Raw genomic sequence first — 17,278 nt, 5'->3', positions numbered from 1 at the left:
CACTTTCAAGGTCTTGATTTTCTCCTAAAATTCAGAAACTTTTTGAGGATTTTTTGGACCTGTGGGAACCCTGAAATTATGCTTGTAAAGATAATAAAACAGGTGTTATCCTGCAAGATTACACTGAATGTATCAGAAATTTAAACATATAGCAAATCCAGTTGTACATTTTTATTCACTTCACTTCATGATGTCACAAAACGCAGCATCATGCCACACATACATACTGAGCGACCTCACGTTCTACTGAAAGAGCCTTTTTATTTATATCTTCTGAAGGATTCACATTTGGATGGTTACTTCTTTTTTTAAATGAACAAATTATGATCTTCACAAAAATACTCTATCCTTTACATTTTCCAGACTTCTGCAGAGGTGCTACACAAATTAAAACACACAGATAACACCACGAGTTCACAACAGGGTGTTTGCATTTCCATGACTCAGTTCTCTTAACATGCAAAAAAATAAGCTCAGCACGAGAGGGAGTGAGCTTTGACAGAGAAACTGGTCCTTCTGAGGAGCTGTGTCACAAATAATGAAGGTTAACACCGTATAAAGGAACACTCTGGTCACTGCACTGTGTGTCTGTATGTAGGTGTTCACTCTCCTGCTTCTCCAGATCGTTTCTGCCGAGATGGAATACTGAAGCCGTTTGCATGCATTTATTATACCCACAGAAATAAAAACAGACACTAGTTGAGGCTTTCCTAACAATATGGAATAGAAATCCAGAGCCGAACAAAGGCTTTCTGAGGAAAAATGCTATTGTGCCCTTTTGTTATAGCCCTCATTAGTTTGATCCTGATATCTCAGTCTAAGGCAACTTTCCTTTCAAAGGAAATCAGGGTTTAATGTCTCTTTTGACCAGTCGAGTTCATAGCTGACAAGACGACATCACAGTGATGGGGAACAGATACTTTTTTTATGCAATCTGAAAATCTTAACTCTGTCAGACTTCTTGGCTTGCCGATATTGTATATACAAGGTCCAGAGAAGGTTAAAGGTTCAGTGTGTAGCATTTAGTGGCATCTAGCTGTGAGGTTGCACATTGCAACCAAATGAAACTTCTCCCCTGTGCGTAGCATGTAGAACATTCATCATCAACTGACGGCGCACTGGCCACATACGGCCTGCCAAAGCTTCCCAACTGGCCTTACTATTTTGAGGCAACCCCAAAAACAATTGAGATAGCAGCGTTCAGAGTAAGTTGTTAATAACCTAACTTACAGACTTACAGAAACATTCAAATAGTCAACCTCTCTCTCTGTAAACTCACATGCACACACTGCGATGCTCAGTCCAAGTCAACTTTGTGGAGTGGATGAATTCAAAGGTCTAGATCTGTCCAAATATCTTCATGCAAGAATGGGGACAAACTCATATCTCTTTTCTTATCTGGTTTTTTGAGTAATACCTGGTGGGGGACTATGGTGGTCGACACTAAAACACAAATGGCCCTATCTGGAGCCAGTGTTTGATTTGTCCATTCCAGACTACTGTGAGGTCCAGACACACCAAAACGACATCACAGAACTAGTAGCGACGAAGGCCCGCCGTTGCATTGACTCAAGTGTCTCTGCCACCAAATGACAAGTAAACACACCACAATGACTACAGAGACGGCGAACTAGCATGTATGTTCTGTGTCTGTGAGAGGAAATGACTATATTTATCATGCGCCAGCAAACAATAACTCAAACAATTACAAACTGTTTCTGTTAAAGAGCTCAATGACTAAAAAAATAATCTTACCTCATATAACAAGTTTGTTTGGATCTCACTCCCTTTGGACTTTAGCTGTGTATTTGCTTTCCTTACTTGTGTCTTTTCTTGTGCGCTGAGCTGAACTGCCAATTGAGCCTGGTCTCACTCTGAAGTCATCGAAATCCAATTTGTGTACCGATATAGTGCGTTTATTTTGAAAGAGACTGTATGTAAACGTTAAATTTCCTGTGAAAACAGAAGTGTTTTTTGAAAGAAGACAATGCATGTACCAGGCAGAACTTGACACGGTGTACCAGATCAACAACCAACACACCCAGGGTACCTTGCACGTTCTATGTGGACATGGAAAGTCCATGACCAAACGTCAGTATGTAACGACTGAGAATGTTTTGGCCAATCACAGTGATTTTACTCACCGCCGGGCTCCACCATCTCATATTCAACATGCTGAGTCAACTGAACAAAAGCTGAAAAGGGCCGACAAGTGCCAACAGTGCAGGACACACAGAACTACGGTGACAGATGCTCACAGATAGCTCAGCATTGACCTACAGCTAACTGTCGGCTTGGTGTGTCACAAACTCCTTGGGAGAGGACCTGCTCTGTAAAGATTTGAATGGCTCATTCTAAGGTAACAAAACCACAAGGATTCTTAGGTTCAGGTGATTATAAACTAATGAAAACATAGCTATGAATATTACATTCAATTTCTGCCAATATATCCCCCTAAATCCGACACACTGGACCTTTAACTTCTGCTGAATATGAAGTGAAAGTCTGTCATATCAGACATTGAGAACAAGAATTCCATACTGTGAAATTCACGTTCACGTTTGTAAAACATTCCTGCGTGGAGTTTCCACTGTTAATTCAAATTCCTGACAACAAAAATCGTCATTATGACACACTGTTATGCCTTACAGTGAGGTAAGTCCCTGCTCCACCTGGATCATGACCTAAACTGCATTACACTGTATATAAATTACTGAAAATATCAACATGACCGTGACCTTAAAACTGTGATTTGAGTTGCGACTACTGTCAATGAAAATGAAATCAGAAAACAACGTGGTGAGAAACATAATATTCACAGCACTGATGCTGGTGTGACCCAACATCGTACACATGTTCGGCTCTATATGCACCGTTGTTCATTAGAAATGTATTGGCTGTAGACAAGTAGTGTGTGACCACTTACTTGTGAAAAGAACTGTAAATACAGAGAATTTAATCTCAGGTGATAGGATATTGCTTTGGGACCCCTTTGACCTATAATATCTGACGCCCCCAAAACAAGTTCAGCACTGAGAATGGCAGACAAAATGCCAAATGTCTCTATGAACGTACCTGCACGGTTCACCGTTGACCTTTCACATCTCATCTTTAAGTTTTCAGAACAAATCAACAATCATATTTTTTCATTCCAGCCCTCTGAAATCACTGCCGACAGCTGAGGTTAGCAGTGTAAGAGAAATGTTTATGGTTTCGCACACTTTGATTTTTACACTAAAACTGTTCATAATGCCCCACGTTAAAAACATAGACCTGTAGGAAAAAACAGCACAAGAGAGGTAGGAATTTGAATTCCAAAACCTTTGATCCACAAACACTTGGATGTTTCATTAACTTTGCATGCTAATTACCAGTTGGCTGCACAGCAAGAAAATCAAAAGCATACTGTTCACAACCAGAAGTATGGCACTACGTTAAATAGAGGACACAATCACACTCAGCAAGCCCTCGACCCAGAAGGATATTTACACTGGCAGCGCTCCGGCCTTGGAAGAGTTTTTGCTCTGCTAGGTGACCACTTCCTCACGTGGTAGGTTGAGCCTCACCTCCCCTCCTGCTGCTGTGGAGGCTGAATAGACTGCGGTGGCGGAAACAGAAGAAGGGCCGTTGGTCTCCATGGTGAAGAGCTTGCAGGACCCTGGCAGGGCCGCGTCGGGAGCCTCCTTTTCTGGGCTGGACGCCCGGGACGATCCCGGGGAGGATGTGGGGCTGAGCTGCACAGCTGTGGTATCCTGCAGTGTGTGCTCACTGGTCTCTATTTCAAACGCTGCCCCACCAGCCAGCCCGCCATGTCCCATCAGCCCGGCGCCCCTGCCGCCCACCTTAGACCTCCGCGAGCTGTGGGGAGGGGGGAGGCGGCTGCACACGCAACAGGCCCCGAAAAAGGAGAAGGCCACCAGCAGTAGGATAGGTCCAATGATGATCGGGGGATTGGCAGAAGGCACCAGTGTGGTGAAGGCGAACGCTCCCACCAGGGTGATGTTGAGTCCAGCCAGCATGATGCATAGGCCGCAGGCACAGCAGAGTGCCGGAGAGGGCAGGCCATGAGGGCGAGACTTCCTCCTCGTCTTATTCTGGGGCTCCTTCTTGGGTACAGGGGTGCCGGTGTTTCTATCAGTGATGACCATGTCTTCGCCTCCAGGCTCTGTCTCTTCTACTGTGTTATCAAATCTCCCCGTGTCTCAGCCCGAACTCGTCCCCATGGCGAGGTTTAAATAAAGTCACAGCCAGGAAACATCTTTGTCTGTAAATGACAATACATGACAGCTGTGAGAGTTTTTAGATACACACAGTGAAAGAAACTCTGACTCTGATAAGTGCACTGATTACCCTGCTCTTGTTCTGTGCAGTGTCACTGGACAGGCATCTAATGATCACTGTGGACACAGTGAAGTATCCTCAAACAATGAGCTCTGGACATGCATCACTGCCCTGCTACTCCTGTAAATTACACCTATCATGATAAATACCTGATAACCTAAAAGTAGAACACACTAGGCAGCATGTAGGTGAGTTGGCTCTCACAGTATACTTGTATAGACTATACTGGTGACCAAGGGCGTAGGTTTTGTTTCAGCACTGGGGGGGCACATATGAAACAGGCAGCCCAGTCTCACTTCCAACTCCTCAAATACCATCGCAGTTTCTGACACTGTGGGCAACTACTGTATAAAAAGAGCGAGAAAGTCGGCATCAGTCAACCCAGTCTCCCTCTGAAGTCGTCAAAATCAAGCGCTTGGGCAGTGACTTGCAGCGTCAGAGACTGACGAGAAAAGCCGTCCTTTCATGTCGTCACGTTACGCAGCCAATCGCTGTTGGGGGAGCGGTGTTCACGTCCCGTAAGATTCTAAAGCCAAACCCTGTTCTTTTTTCCTGAACCTAACCACGTGCTTTTGTTGCCTAAACCCAACCACGTGCGTTAGTTGTTGGAGGAAAAAAAAACATAGTCGCAATGTTTTACCGTCGTAGTGCGTTTATTTTGAAAGAGATTGTATGTAAACGTTAAATTTCCTGTGAAAACGGAAGTGTATTTTGAAAGAAGACAATGCATGTAACAGGCAGACGTTGACACGGCCTCCCAGAATGTCAACAGCCAACGCAACCAGGGTACGTGGAAGGTCCATGACCGAACGTCCATATGTGACGAGGTCGGAGTCAGAATGTGTTGGGATGGGTGCGAAGGGAGGTGGATGGGTCAAACAAACTCTGGACTTTTACCCAGGAGCCCACTGTTTGTTTCCAGTATGAAACCAGAAGTCAGTCATGTAGCATGCTACACTAATGACATATGTCACATGACGTTTCATTATGTTGGTAACAACCTTATGCATTTTGAGCCAAACCATGTGCTTCTATTGCCTAAACCAAGGAAAACAAACCTAAAAAATGTGTGTTATACTAACGTTGTAAGTGTATTTTGAAAAAGACTGTATGCATATAACAAGCGTACATAGACATGTTGATCCTAAACGTCCAAAACTGACACAGGAGGGAGCCTAGCGCCTCATATTTTGATGCGTAGGGCCACTGACCAAGCGTCGGCATTTGATGAGTTGGGATGAGAATGTGTTTTGAGGGGAGTTTTGATCGTCAAACCCTTAATTTTCTGCATTCTGGTTAATTTTCATTCACTGATTTGTGTCCTTTCTGAGTTCATTTATGGTGGAAATATCTGTCATTTGGTCAAAAGCCCTCTGCTGCTTTCATGTTTAACTGTGGAGGACAAATGAACATGTTAAAATATTAATCCCCCCAAGTCTACGCCTATGTTGGTGACACTGGAAGCAGACTAGTGAGAACACTGTACATTGAAATCTTACAAAAATGAGTACACTATATTTTACAAAACAGTTGAGAGGTATTGGTGGGATCATTAATGGGAGATTTGATCCACATTGTGGCATTAATCACAGTATTAATAAAACCCTGTGACTCCTGCGCCACCGTTTTTAAGAAGTCACAAGTGCTGCTTAATAATTCAACATGTGTGCCATGTATTTGATCATGTTGTATGAAGCACAATGTGTGCAACAGCACTGCAGCTGCTTCATTTGTGCCCGCTAGGCCACTGTGTGAATGGCATTCAGTATTTAGTTGCAATCAAATCAGCCCTTTCATTCCAGTGTGCATCCAGTCAAGAGCTCACAGTGCAAATGAAGAGATGTGGGATATTATGTTTTATAAATATGTCTAACAGAAAATCTGTGACCCTGAATAGCCTGTATTACGAACACGTTTGATTATGAACCAGGCTGAGAACATTCAAATGCATGCTCACTGCACTGATGTGTTGCATTCCTGTGAGAAAACAACCCGTTAAAAAAATGATCTTACCCTTTATGTGGATACACAGAAGGTCCTTCCATTGTTGATTCAGTAAATTTTCACCGAGGCTCCAGTCTAATTACCGGCTGTAATTACCGAGAGGTTAAAAGGACGCATAAACACCAAACGGGGGGTTTTCATCCTCCTTTCGTAGCTTCACAGTCCTGAGGGCACAAGTCATGACAGCCATTCAATCAGTGGCCACGGGGACATCAAAAGCAAAGCGATCCGACCTGCTGAGGAAAAAATGATCCGAGCGGTAGAGACGGAAGATCACTTAGGTGAGATGGCATTTCTTCTGAGTTGACACACAGACGCAACACCGCGCGCGGCTCCTGATGTGGACCGAGACGGACGTAGCACCTGACAGGTCATCCTGCAACGGAAATAGAGGGAAACGGCGCGAGGCATCTGTTCGGTGGTCGCTGTGAAGTCGTCATATCATTTCATAATCACACGTGTGTGTGATGTGCCGCGCGGAGCATCTTCTCTCCTCTGTGATGGACCTCTGGATGCGACTCTCCTGCCTCCTCCTTCTCCTCACTGATCCATCCTTTACCAACCTGGGGTGTGTGTGTGTCTGTGTGTGTGTGTGTGTGTGTGTGTGAGGGGATGATGAAGGTGAAGACTGTTGCACCTTGCCTGCATCTCACCAGCTCACCTTTATTTACTTGTTGCTGATTTTTAAAGAGGAACTTGATAATATACACATACATATTTTTAATTTCACCATTTCCTTTGAAATGTAATTAACAATCAAGTGTCCTCATTATAGTGTTTTAAGTCACACCCTTAAATAACGTCATTTACCTTTTCATACAAGGTTCACGGGTTGAAAAAAAGGGTAATAAATCAATTATGAATCATTAATTAGAAAAATCTGTGGGTTGCCAGGTGTTGAAAAATCTCTTTGACTGTCGAGTCATTAATAAATAAATAAGCCAAAAGGTGTACAGTTATAAAGTATGAAAGACAAAAAAGACTCATGAAGCAATCAATCAATAAATACAGGGATAAATAAATTACTATGGAAATAAATGAATAGATAAATAAATTCAGTATTAAATAAATAAATACGGAAATAAATAAAAAAAATAATAAATTAATGCATTAAATAAATGCATACATGAATAAATACATGGAAATAAATAAATGCAATAAATAAATACAGTATTTAATAAATAGATAAATACAGAAATAAATGCAAACATAAATAAAAAATAAATAATAGTGAAATGTATTTTTTATACTTGTGTCATTTTTCATCCTCCATATGTCCATAAGTCATTAATAAATGGTCAAAAGTAAATGCTAATAAATAATTAATAAAGGATTCTGGAGGTCAGAGGTCACAGTGAACATTGGAGGGTTTATTCTCATGATTTAAAAAGCTAAAAGATATGGATCTCATTACTGGAGGAGGATAAAAAGACCTACCTGGCAACCCAAAAGCTGCTCTAATTAAGGGCTGGTAAATGTTAATAAAGCATCAGTACATGATGAAACAAGCTCTAACTTATAAATCCTTCAGAGAGGTTGCTGTATTAGAAACTGGTACCAATAATACCTTAAAACCTGCAAGTAAAAAACAAAAACTCAAGGTACTCTTACGTATTGTTTGTATATTTAAAATGTCAATTTATTTGTTAAGCAGAGAAGGGATGTCCTGCACAACTTCACCTGCTTTCAAGGTGCGCTGAGAAGGGAAAAGTCTAAAGAGGTCAAACTCTCTGTGGATTATCTTGAATAATCGGGTCATGATTTCTAGAAAGAGACAGCCGAGTCCAGTAATAATATTTGAGAGAGGGCAGACATCTCTACAGCTGATATCTCCAACACTCTGCACCTCACACCAAAACAATCCAGACTGATACACAGCACTACAGTTAAGAGGAAAATATGACTTTTTGATTTTGGGGTGAACTGTCCCTTTAATTCATCCTGGGTAATGTGCAATTAAGCATTTGTTATGTGTCCCTCCGTTGTTAATCTTCACACAGACACAGAGGGACTGTGATTTGAGGCCTGACAATCAAACTGCTGGTTGTCATCAAGGCACTGCAGACTCCTCGGGCTCCCGTTGTCGACATTATTCAGCCTCACAGCACGCCACGGTTTTTGTCAGAGCACGGCGTTCTTCCCCACGCCACTTCCCATGCAGCAGCCATTCTGCCTGTGCTGTCCTGAATATCAATGTATTATGTTTCACTGCGGGGGTGCAGTTCACTGTGTGCATGCAATGGATGTAGCTGTTTGTGTGTGTGTCTCTGCCTGTACACATGTATTCCAATTTGTTTCGCTCATGACAACTGCGAGCAGGGGAACCTGAGCTGAATCTTGTACGAGTCCCATCATCACCTAACGACTATAATCATTTCTTAATTGGCGGCTGAGAACATCGTGAGATGATGAGATGAGCTGCACACAAGTGGGACTACTGGGCTTAATTTGCTTCACTCATTGGCAGGAAGTATGGAAATACCTCTCTGACAATCATCATCTTTGGAGAGGTTTATTAGACCACAGAAGCACAATATCATGAGGTGATCTCAACAAACAGGACGAGGAGAAAGAAACCTAATGAAGAAGATTTAGCAGGGAAGTTGAGCAACATTTGTCAGTGGTCAGGTCGTGTGATGACATCATGGCAGGTCTTGATCAGAAGGTAGTTGCTTAAGTTTCCGTAGAGATAAGACGTCTGGCATGTCTGATGTCCTGAAACACACCAGAGCATGACTCACGTAAACAAGGGATGTTGTATTGTGTCTGTCTGTGTGATGAAGCTGAACTAAAACATTAGATTAGAGGCATTGCTTCCTTCGTCATCATCGGTCTTCCCGCAGTTTATGACAGTCATCCAAAACTGAAGGGGAGACACTACAGGTGAGATTTTGGGCTAATTTGCTTCCATGTGGTCTTTCAGTCGTCCAAAATACACATTTAGGTGTTTGTTTTAGTTCAGATTACTGTATCGGAAATTTATGCAAAAAACCAGGCTGCTTTCAACAAAAAATGGTCACACAGGTCAACTGTGCGAGCAGCTCATTACGACATAGACTTACTTTTATTGTAAGGCAGCGCCCTCTACTGGCCATAGTAATTATTTTGGGAGCAGGAGAGGAAGGGAGGTAACAGTTTTAACAGTATAAAAGGCGACAAAGTCCGTGTAATGTGGTATAAAGATGGGAGAAGTGGTGGATCATGGCATAAACAAGTGTTTGTGGCCCACAGTCAACACGGACTTCTTTTAATTAAAACATAGTGTATGCTAGTATGTGTAGCATATAACACAACATACATTATGTTACCTAAGTAATTTAAGTATTTATTTCATGCCAAACTATGATGGTTTTCTAAACCTAACCACCTATTTTTTGCCTAACTCAACCCACTAAGATGTAATAGCGACTGTTTCACAACGTTAAGGAAGTGTTTAAAATTGCGACCATTTAAACATTAGCATGTGTCGTTTTGGGTACGATCATATATGTCGTTTTGGAAGTCTGTGTAAACTGAGCTATTCTAGCATTTAGGTATGAGTGTGCAGAGTGACAACTTCAAAGTGCAGATTTGATTGGATAATGCCTCATTCGCATATTTAAACATACATTTTCAGAAAACTTGACATATAAATAATTAACGTCTTAATGTAAATAATCATCTGGAGAAATTTCATGGTGATATTTATTAGTAAAAATGTTCAAGCTGTTCTACTGTCGTATCTTATTTTTTGTGTCAAGATGTATGGAATTTTACAGTACACATCTTTAAAGGCCATTTTCACAAACTGAGTTTTTCCTCGTACTCTGTGCCAGAAATCTCCACTTCAGCTGAACTATCAAACGCCAAACTTTCCAGTTTAATTCCTCTGATCTTTGTACAGAAAGGTTTATTCTTATTTCACCCATAGCTGCATTTATAGAACATTTTATTCCCAAAACATGGCGATTTTCTTTTCTTTTTTTATGGCTGTTGTCAGTATTTTCAGATTTATGGAGTGATTAAAGGAGATATCCAAAATTGTTGAGTCCAATATGTCAACAAAATGAAGCATGAATTTTGTACCTGGCTCTATCCAATGTTCATATTTCAGTTCTGTAGTTCTGTAGTGCATATTTAACTATATAGTGTCTCATTTAAAATTTCATTCATTCATTATCTGTAACCACTTATCCTTTTAAGGGTCATGAGGGGGTTGGGGCCTATCCCAGCTGACGTTAAGTGAGAGGCGGGGTACAACCTGGACAGGTCGCCAGACTATCACAGGGCTGACACATAGAGACAGACAACCATCGCACTTAGAGGCAATTTAGAGTCACTAATTAACCTGACCTGCATTGGACTGTGGGAGAAACCCCACACTGACATGGGGAGAACACGCAAATTCCAAGCAGAAAGGCGCCGGCTGGCGAGTTCCAACCCTGAACCCTCTTGCTGTGAGGCGACAGTCTTAACCACCCGTATGAAATATAGAAAACTCCAAATACAAAGATGTACTGTAAGTAATTAACGGGGGATCAAATGATATTGATTAGTTTAAAGTTTCACCCTGTTCACCTAGTGTCTCCCCTTAAAATGAGTTTTAACATGACTGTACTACATAATATGTGTAATGATATGAGCATAACGTATTAAAATGAACCTCAGTGGATGAATCGTTTACTCTTTAAAGAGTGAGGGTGAATCTCAGTGGATTTTTTCCAGTATTGCCAGTTAACATGCTACCTTATAGCTACATGGACCTTAACTGTCTAGATTTAATCATATCAAGCATTGAAAAATGATTAATGTTCATATATTTCACTCATGGGTTTGAAAAAATGCTTGTTTTTGAAGGAAAAAATATATATCCAAAAATCAAAATTGACTGTTTGACAGTGAAAGGGGGTTATAACTTGTAATATTCACCTTTTGAAAGTCTCATTTTCTCCTCTAAGTTGGTTCTACAGGCTACAAAAAAGCACATGATTTTATGCAAGTTGGCTTTTCTACTGGCATTTATCTATGATAAATTAACGCATTAGATACAAAAATAATTAGATGAGAGATTTCTGCGTATAGCATGACTTAATCAACACCATGCCTTTTATATTTAGTGATTAGTCATTTGGTCCATGAATCAGTGTCAAAATAATTTAAATGTTTAGCACATCATCACATCTCTTTTTAACGATGGCATTAAAAAGTGTTAACTGATCATACCACAAAAAGACCAATATGGAATAAGATTAATTAGTCGTCAAATCACGTAGATCGAATCCATATCGACTCGTGCCTCATAGTGACGGCCTCAAACCCAAAATTGACTCTCTGAGATGAAAGCTGACGCACATCTGAACAGTGAAGGAGGTCAAATCATTGCACTGCTTTGAAGTCTGCCATCTGGCAGGGCGTCGTAATCCAATAACAGTGAAGTAAAAGCATGATTGCATTCCTACTGAACATTATCCTAGAAAATCTCTGTTATGTAGTACGGAAGTTAAAGTGACTTTATGGATTAGAAAATGTGTCACTAAGAGTTTTTGAAGTTTCAGTTAATTAATTTTTGGGTATCTACATGAGACTTTGTGATGCATCCAAAAACACTACCGCAGCAATTGTTGACAGATAACATAGTTTGATTAAAAAAAAAAAACAGTGTGAGAATAGAACAACAATAATCAAGGGCAAATCAATGATGTTGAAAGACGAACTACTTGATTAAAGTGAGGCAAAGATCTCTGACATGGTTTAAAGAAAACAATGTTGACTCTGCAATAAACAGAAAACAAACAGCAGTTTTCTGCCAGACAATTGACAAGGTCGCTAGAAGTTCTTATCAAGCGTTAAACATGGCGAACAAACGAACAATGATGGCCCGATCACTGATCTCTTTTTGGATCGCAGCTCAAATATTTGTGAATTCTGCATCAATCGAAAACTGATGTTGGGACTGATGTTGGATGTTCCTTACCTCTCTTGAACTCTAACGTCACATCACTTTCTTGTAAATCACTAATCCACATTAAGTGCACATGAACATAATTCACAGGATATAATAATGGCCATGTACAGTACCCCTCATCTGGATTGGTCTCAGCCATCGGTCCACCATCCACAAAGGTTCCCATTCGACTCTTACAACGCTCCAAGTTCAGTTGACTCTGAGTCCCTGCCGAGAGCACAGGAGAGCAGATCACAGTGTTTGATAATATTAATACATGTGCTTTCTATGAAAAGAAGAAAGAGTGAAGTTCTACATGGAGTTTTAGAAACAAAACAAAAACAGTAGATTTAAAGGATTTCAGAAGTATAACACTGTCACATCTGTGACCTCGGGGAAAAACAGTGCCAAACATAAAGGTTTTAAGCCTCAATTTAAAAGAACAAAGGGTTGGGCGGACCTCAAGTGTTCAGAAAGTGTGTTCCAGATTTCGGTGGCAGATAACCGAAAGCTGCATGTTTGGCTCTGACCCTGGGGGCGGTGAGCAGGCCTGTCCCAGATGATAAAAGCTCTGAATGGCTCACAAGAGAGCAGCATATCAGACGTGTATTTTGGCCCCAAACGATTCAGTGCTTTGTAGGTTAATGTTAATATAATCAAACATGCAGGTCTTCTTTGTTTATCTATTTTCATATTTATATAGTTGGCTGCTCTGCACTAAAACTGTGTCTTATAATAGAGTTTGTCCTTGATTTTTTTGATAAACTAGCACTTAGAGTGTTATGTCAATGCCATTTTGGCCTGTTTCTCTCAGCACAGTGGCTCTCTTTCATCTTTCCCTAATCTCATAATGTTCTCCATCTAGGTCAAGAAAAAGTGGTTATGAAAGAAGAAAGCATTTCGTCTTTATTATTCAGCTGCGCCCTGAGATATTACAGATACCAGTGATGCTCTGCAATAAAGAACCTAGACACAGCACCTCTCTCGCTGTTGTTAACGATTAGCTCTCCAGGTGTCAGATTTGCTATCAGCAAACGGCAGACATGATCTTGACAGATCACTATCAAGTAGCAAACTGAACAGCATATCCTTGAATGTTATATGATACCTGTGTATGGTTGGCTGCCCTTCTGTTAAAGCATTGTTGCTCACATTCTCACTCACCTTCTCTTCTCAGTGTCTCGACAGGTTGATCAGGAGCAGGATTGGCAGGTGTGGGGTGCACTCTGAAGTTTCCTGAGAAGTTAAGATATTTTCAGAGCCATAATTATGTTTTACTTGAAATAGTCTTCAAGTATTTAAATCAAATGTCCAAATTAGGGCTGCACAATGTATAGTATTGTAAGTATCCTCATGCAATGGTTTGTATGGTAGCCTATGAATCAGTGTCCCACGAATGACACCATGTACTGTTACAGTGGCAGTTCAGAGAAGGACCCAAATGCAGATCGACAGACAGTTTGAGTCTTTAACAAAAGGCAAGCTTTAATGAAGCTGGTCGAAAACATCCATTAAAGACAGGCAACTCAAAATCCAAATGAAAGCAGAACAAAAAAAACCCAAACTGAAAACCAACCCAGAAAAACACGATGAACAGGGATGAATGTAGGATGAACGCAGACGAACTGACAAAGGGAAAAACACAGGTATATATATATACACAGAAAACTATTCACAAGGACGAGACACAGCTGGAGTAGGAAGACATGGGCAAAAGGAGTGAAACAGGGATTGGCTAACAACACAGGACTAATACAAAACAGGTGTGAAGGGAAGACTCTGGGAACAGGGAAGGACTAAGGAGACAGGTGTGACAGAAAACAAGCAAGAAAACACACAAAGACAGGAAGTAAAACCAGACACGACACACAAGGAAAGAATCTACAGAATAAAACAGGAAGCAGATTAAACATGAATGAATAACATGAAACAAGGAACACAAACAGAAAACTCAAACAACTCAAACAACAACAGAAAATATCAAACAACTTACCAAAGGATGGAAGAATGTGGTTGATGTTGAGCCAGGCTTTTATAAAGGGGTAGATAGATATGAGCAGGCCTGGGAAGCGGATAGCATAATTAATTTGATGAGTGATATAGAATTACTGCTTTTAATGTCCTGATTGCTATTGGTTGAATTACTAAGAAATGAGAACACATTACTGAAACAAAACCAGGAGAGGAGGAAAATACTGTGTATGCAGGCAATAAGATAAATCTCATTATAGAGGGATATATCTGCTAATCAATCTGCTTATCTCATTCGCCATAGACTGCATGTGAGCCACACCGGAAGTTAGAAAAACTCTCTTCTCTTTTTCTATAGATGTTCCCATACTTGCAGATATCACGATCAACAATAAGGCTGTTTGATGAAACAGCCTTCAGATTATTTTTAGTGTACTGTGTGATGTTTCTTCCTGTTCAACACAAAGTATAAAGTAATATCTGAACCGGAGGGCTTGTGTGCCTCTCAGTGGCACTCTGCTCCAATTCAACACAGTTATTGATTTCCTTTATAAGCCACAAGAGTTGGCATTAAACCTTGGCAGGTCCTGCGGGTGCCTGTGATGCATGCATGTGCTTAAAATGTCACGAAACTGCAGAAGGAGTGAAAAGAATCTGCCGAGAACACTCCGTTCATACTCATTAGTCAGCCTATGTGTCGGAAGAGGCATCGAGGCACATAAGCCCCAAAACACATAATTAGATGCTACTTAGCTGCACAAGTGCTGCCCGAGTGAGTGTCTCCCTCAAGCTGCTGTGTACAGTTTTGATTTGCCAAATTTTGATACGTGTTAGGAACACAAATTAATTGTTGAAAGCTGATCAAATCATCAGTGAGAATACATTGCCCATTAACAATGCATGCTGATGTTGTCGTCCTCAGATCAAAAGCCCTGCCCTTTGCTCTTTAGCTTTCTCACTCTTCTTATCTTGGCGGTGCAACTGCTCAGGCTGTCAGCTGGTTCCAGTTACACTGTTGTATCAAATGATCACATGGTGTGTTTTTCAAGAGTGGATGGAAAATGTCACAGGCCACAGATCTGTGGCTTTAATTTGGGATTTTTATTCTTTTTTTAAACAACAAATACTCCTCAGTCTACCTGTCAGATATAAGCGCTTCTTCCTCAAACCAGACAACCCTCTGAGGATTTTTTTTTTTTTTAATAAAATGTTTTCTTCCTTATTGTTTGGGGTCTCACACATCCCACACCTATATATGTTAAAAATACGAATATTGTTGTTATATATATACAATCGTTTATTAATTTTCTTCTGACCTTATTAAACCCAATACGTAGAAAAGTACCTAGTATTTTCCTTTTAACTTAAGCCAGTGTATTTGGTGAAGGTGACAAAATATGGAGATGACTATAAAGCATTGTTACACAGAATAGGGAAACATTTAATATGTTATTAGCTATGCATGAAAAATTATGTATTCCTTTTGTTTTCCAATAATTCAGACATAAAGACATGAAGAGTTAATATTAAAAAAAACAGATAAAAGCCATTTTAAGCCTCTGAAACCTGGAGTAACGTCACTTTTCTCTGCTTTCAGACTCAAGTATTTAAATGGAATAAACCCCCACAAAAAAATGACTTGTTAAAATAATTAAAAACGAAGTTATCTGCTTATGCAAATTAATCTTTCATAGGTGTCACTCTGACATAACTTAAAGTTGTCCTATGCAGGCATTATCGGTTACTGTTTGTTAACAGTATCACCAGAGAAAGTGAAAGCCAACCCATGATTCAATCTCCTTCAGTGTACTGTGTGCACGAATTTCCTAGCTTCCTCTTGGACACCTACTGCTTACGGTCTTGCACGTGATCAGTACCTTTTTAGAAAGTTCACCTGCATGCTGTGCCCAGGAACGTACCGAACCCAGTGAAATAAGGAGAAAATTTAGAAAATATAGAGTCTCCGTAGCCAAACACCTCTAGTGGGTCATAAGTAATGATTGATCTATGCATTGCTTTTAAGGCAAATCCTGCACAATGTGACATGCTTTCTACTAGTTAAAAAGTAAGAAAAGTAACAAAGTATAAAGGTGATAAAAGAATGTTAATTAAGTTTTTAAGATGTTTACACTAACAAATCTTCCATCAGTATTCAGTCACACTTCAGGAAGAGATTAATGTATGAGTTTAAAGGTTCAAAGCAAAAAGCAATCAAGACAACCAATGACTTGTAACAGCAGCTAAATACCTTCCCACAACTGCGTCAGTAGTTCCTAAAAAGTTCCACACACACACACACACTCACCGAGGCCTCCCGCTCCCAGAAAGATCCCTCCTACAGCATCAGCGTCACACTCCCTCGACACCCCAATGATGATGCAGCCCGCCACAATGCTGAGCAAGGCTGAGCCCACCCGAAGCCCATGGTACTCCCCAACGCTGACGGGGTTCATTCAGCAGGTGGAGGCCCCCCACCTGCCCCTCACACACACACTCACACTCACGCACACAGCGAGCAGTCTTGACACTGCACTCTGCTTGGGGCCCTCACTGCCACTGGCCACTTCACTGTCATCTGCACAAGCCTCTGCCCTCCTTTTCTTTCACTCTCTCTGACACAGAAACACTTTCTCCGGCAGTTCCCTATCCTCCATAGCTCAAGACGTCTCATGCATCTTTAAAGATGGAGCTCTGGTTTCCATTGACACCGAAAATTAGAAAGCTTAGAGCACTGACTCTTATGACAGCGATACGTGTGCTACAAATCTGATCACAGCCCTCTTCCTACCAGCGCTGGCATCTAGTGTCACGAGCGCAGTGAGTGGCTGGAGTGTAATTTCGGAAATATGAACACCAAAACGACAAACAGCTGTGCTGCTGTCTTGAACACGTGCAGTGTATCAAGGACTTAAAAGTAAGGGCAAAGCAGCAGAGAGAGAGAGAGACACAGAGAGATGGCACGATGGAGGGGAGAAAGAAAGAAAGGGCAACAGTTAGAGAGACGGAGTTAGAGTATGTGCTACTTGTGTGATTTGTCTG

The 17,278-nt window shown here is 40.9% G+C and overlaps 2 protein-coding genes across 2 annotated transcripts; both read right to left on the bottom strand.

The window, feature by feature from the left end:
* Positions 1-293: 293 nt before the first annotated feature.
* tmem275a (transmembrane protein 275a) lies at positions 294-6,856 on the bottom strand. The gene is made up of 2 exons (XM_049599359.1): positions 6,355-6,856; positions 294-4,264 (listed from the first exon to the last, which is right to left on the bottom strand). Exon 2 carries the CDS (start codon positions 4,146-4,148, stop codon positions 3,528-3,530), a length of 621 nt encoding a protein of 206 aa, XP_049455316.1. The 5' UTR covers positions 4,149-4,264; positions 6,355-6,856; the 3' UTR covers positions 294-3,527.
* Positions 6,857-8,374: 1,518 nt separating this feature from the next.
* kncn (kinocilin) lies at positions 8,375-16,782 on the bottom strand. The gene is made up of 5 exons (XM_049597488.1): positions 16,545-16,782; positions 14,262-14,330; positions 13,433-13,504; positions 12,403-12,496; positions 8,375-9,060 (listed from the first exon to the last, which is right to left on the bottom strand). The coding sequence occupies exons 1-5, from the start codon at positions 16,690-16,692 to the stop codon at positions 8,988-8,990; spliced, it is 456 nt and encodes a 151-aa protein (XP_049453445.1). The 5' UTR covers positions 16,693-16,782; the 3' UTR covers positions 8,375-8,987.
* Between the last annotated feature and the right edge of the window lie 496 nt (positions 16,783-17,278).

Source organism: Epinephelus fuscoguttatus, linkage group LG15 (genome assembly GCF_011397635.1).
Source record: "Epinephelus fuscoguttatus linkage group LG15, E.fuscoguttatus.final_Chr_v1".
NCBI classification, from domain to species: Eukaryota; Metazoa; Chordata; class Actinopteri; order Perciformes; family Serranidae; genus Epinephelus; species Epinephelus fuscoguttatus.
Note: the sequence above shows the minus strand (reverse complement) of the source record. Positions and strands in the feature narration are given on the sequence as shown.

Coding starts and splice junctions, on each gene's coding strand:
- tmem275a (XM_049599359.1), bottom strand. CDS start 4,148: ATGGTCATCACTGATAGAAACACCGGCACCCCTGTACCCAAGAAGGAG.
- kncn (XM_049597488.1), bottom strand. CDS start 16,692: ATGAACCCCGTCAGCGTTGGGGAGTACCATGGGCTTCGGGTGGGCTCA. Junction 14,331..16,544: donor TCTGGGAGCGGGAGGCCTCG/GTGAGTGTGTGT, acceptor TCCGCTTCCCAG/GCCTGCTCATATCTATCTAC. Junction 9,061..12,402: donor GAGACCAATCCAGATGAGGG/GTACTGTACATG, acceptor GGTGTGTTTCAG/GACATCAGACATGCCAGACG.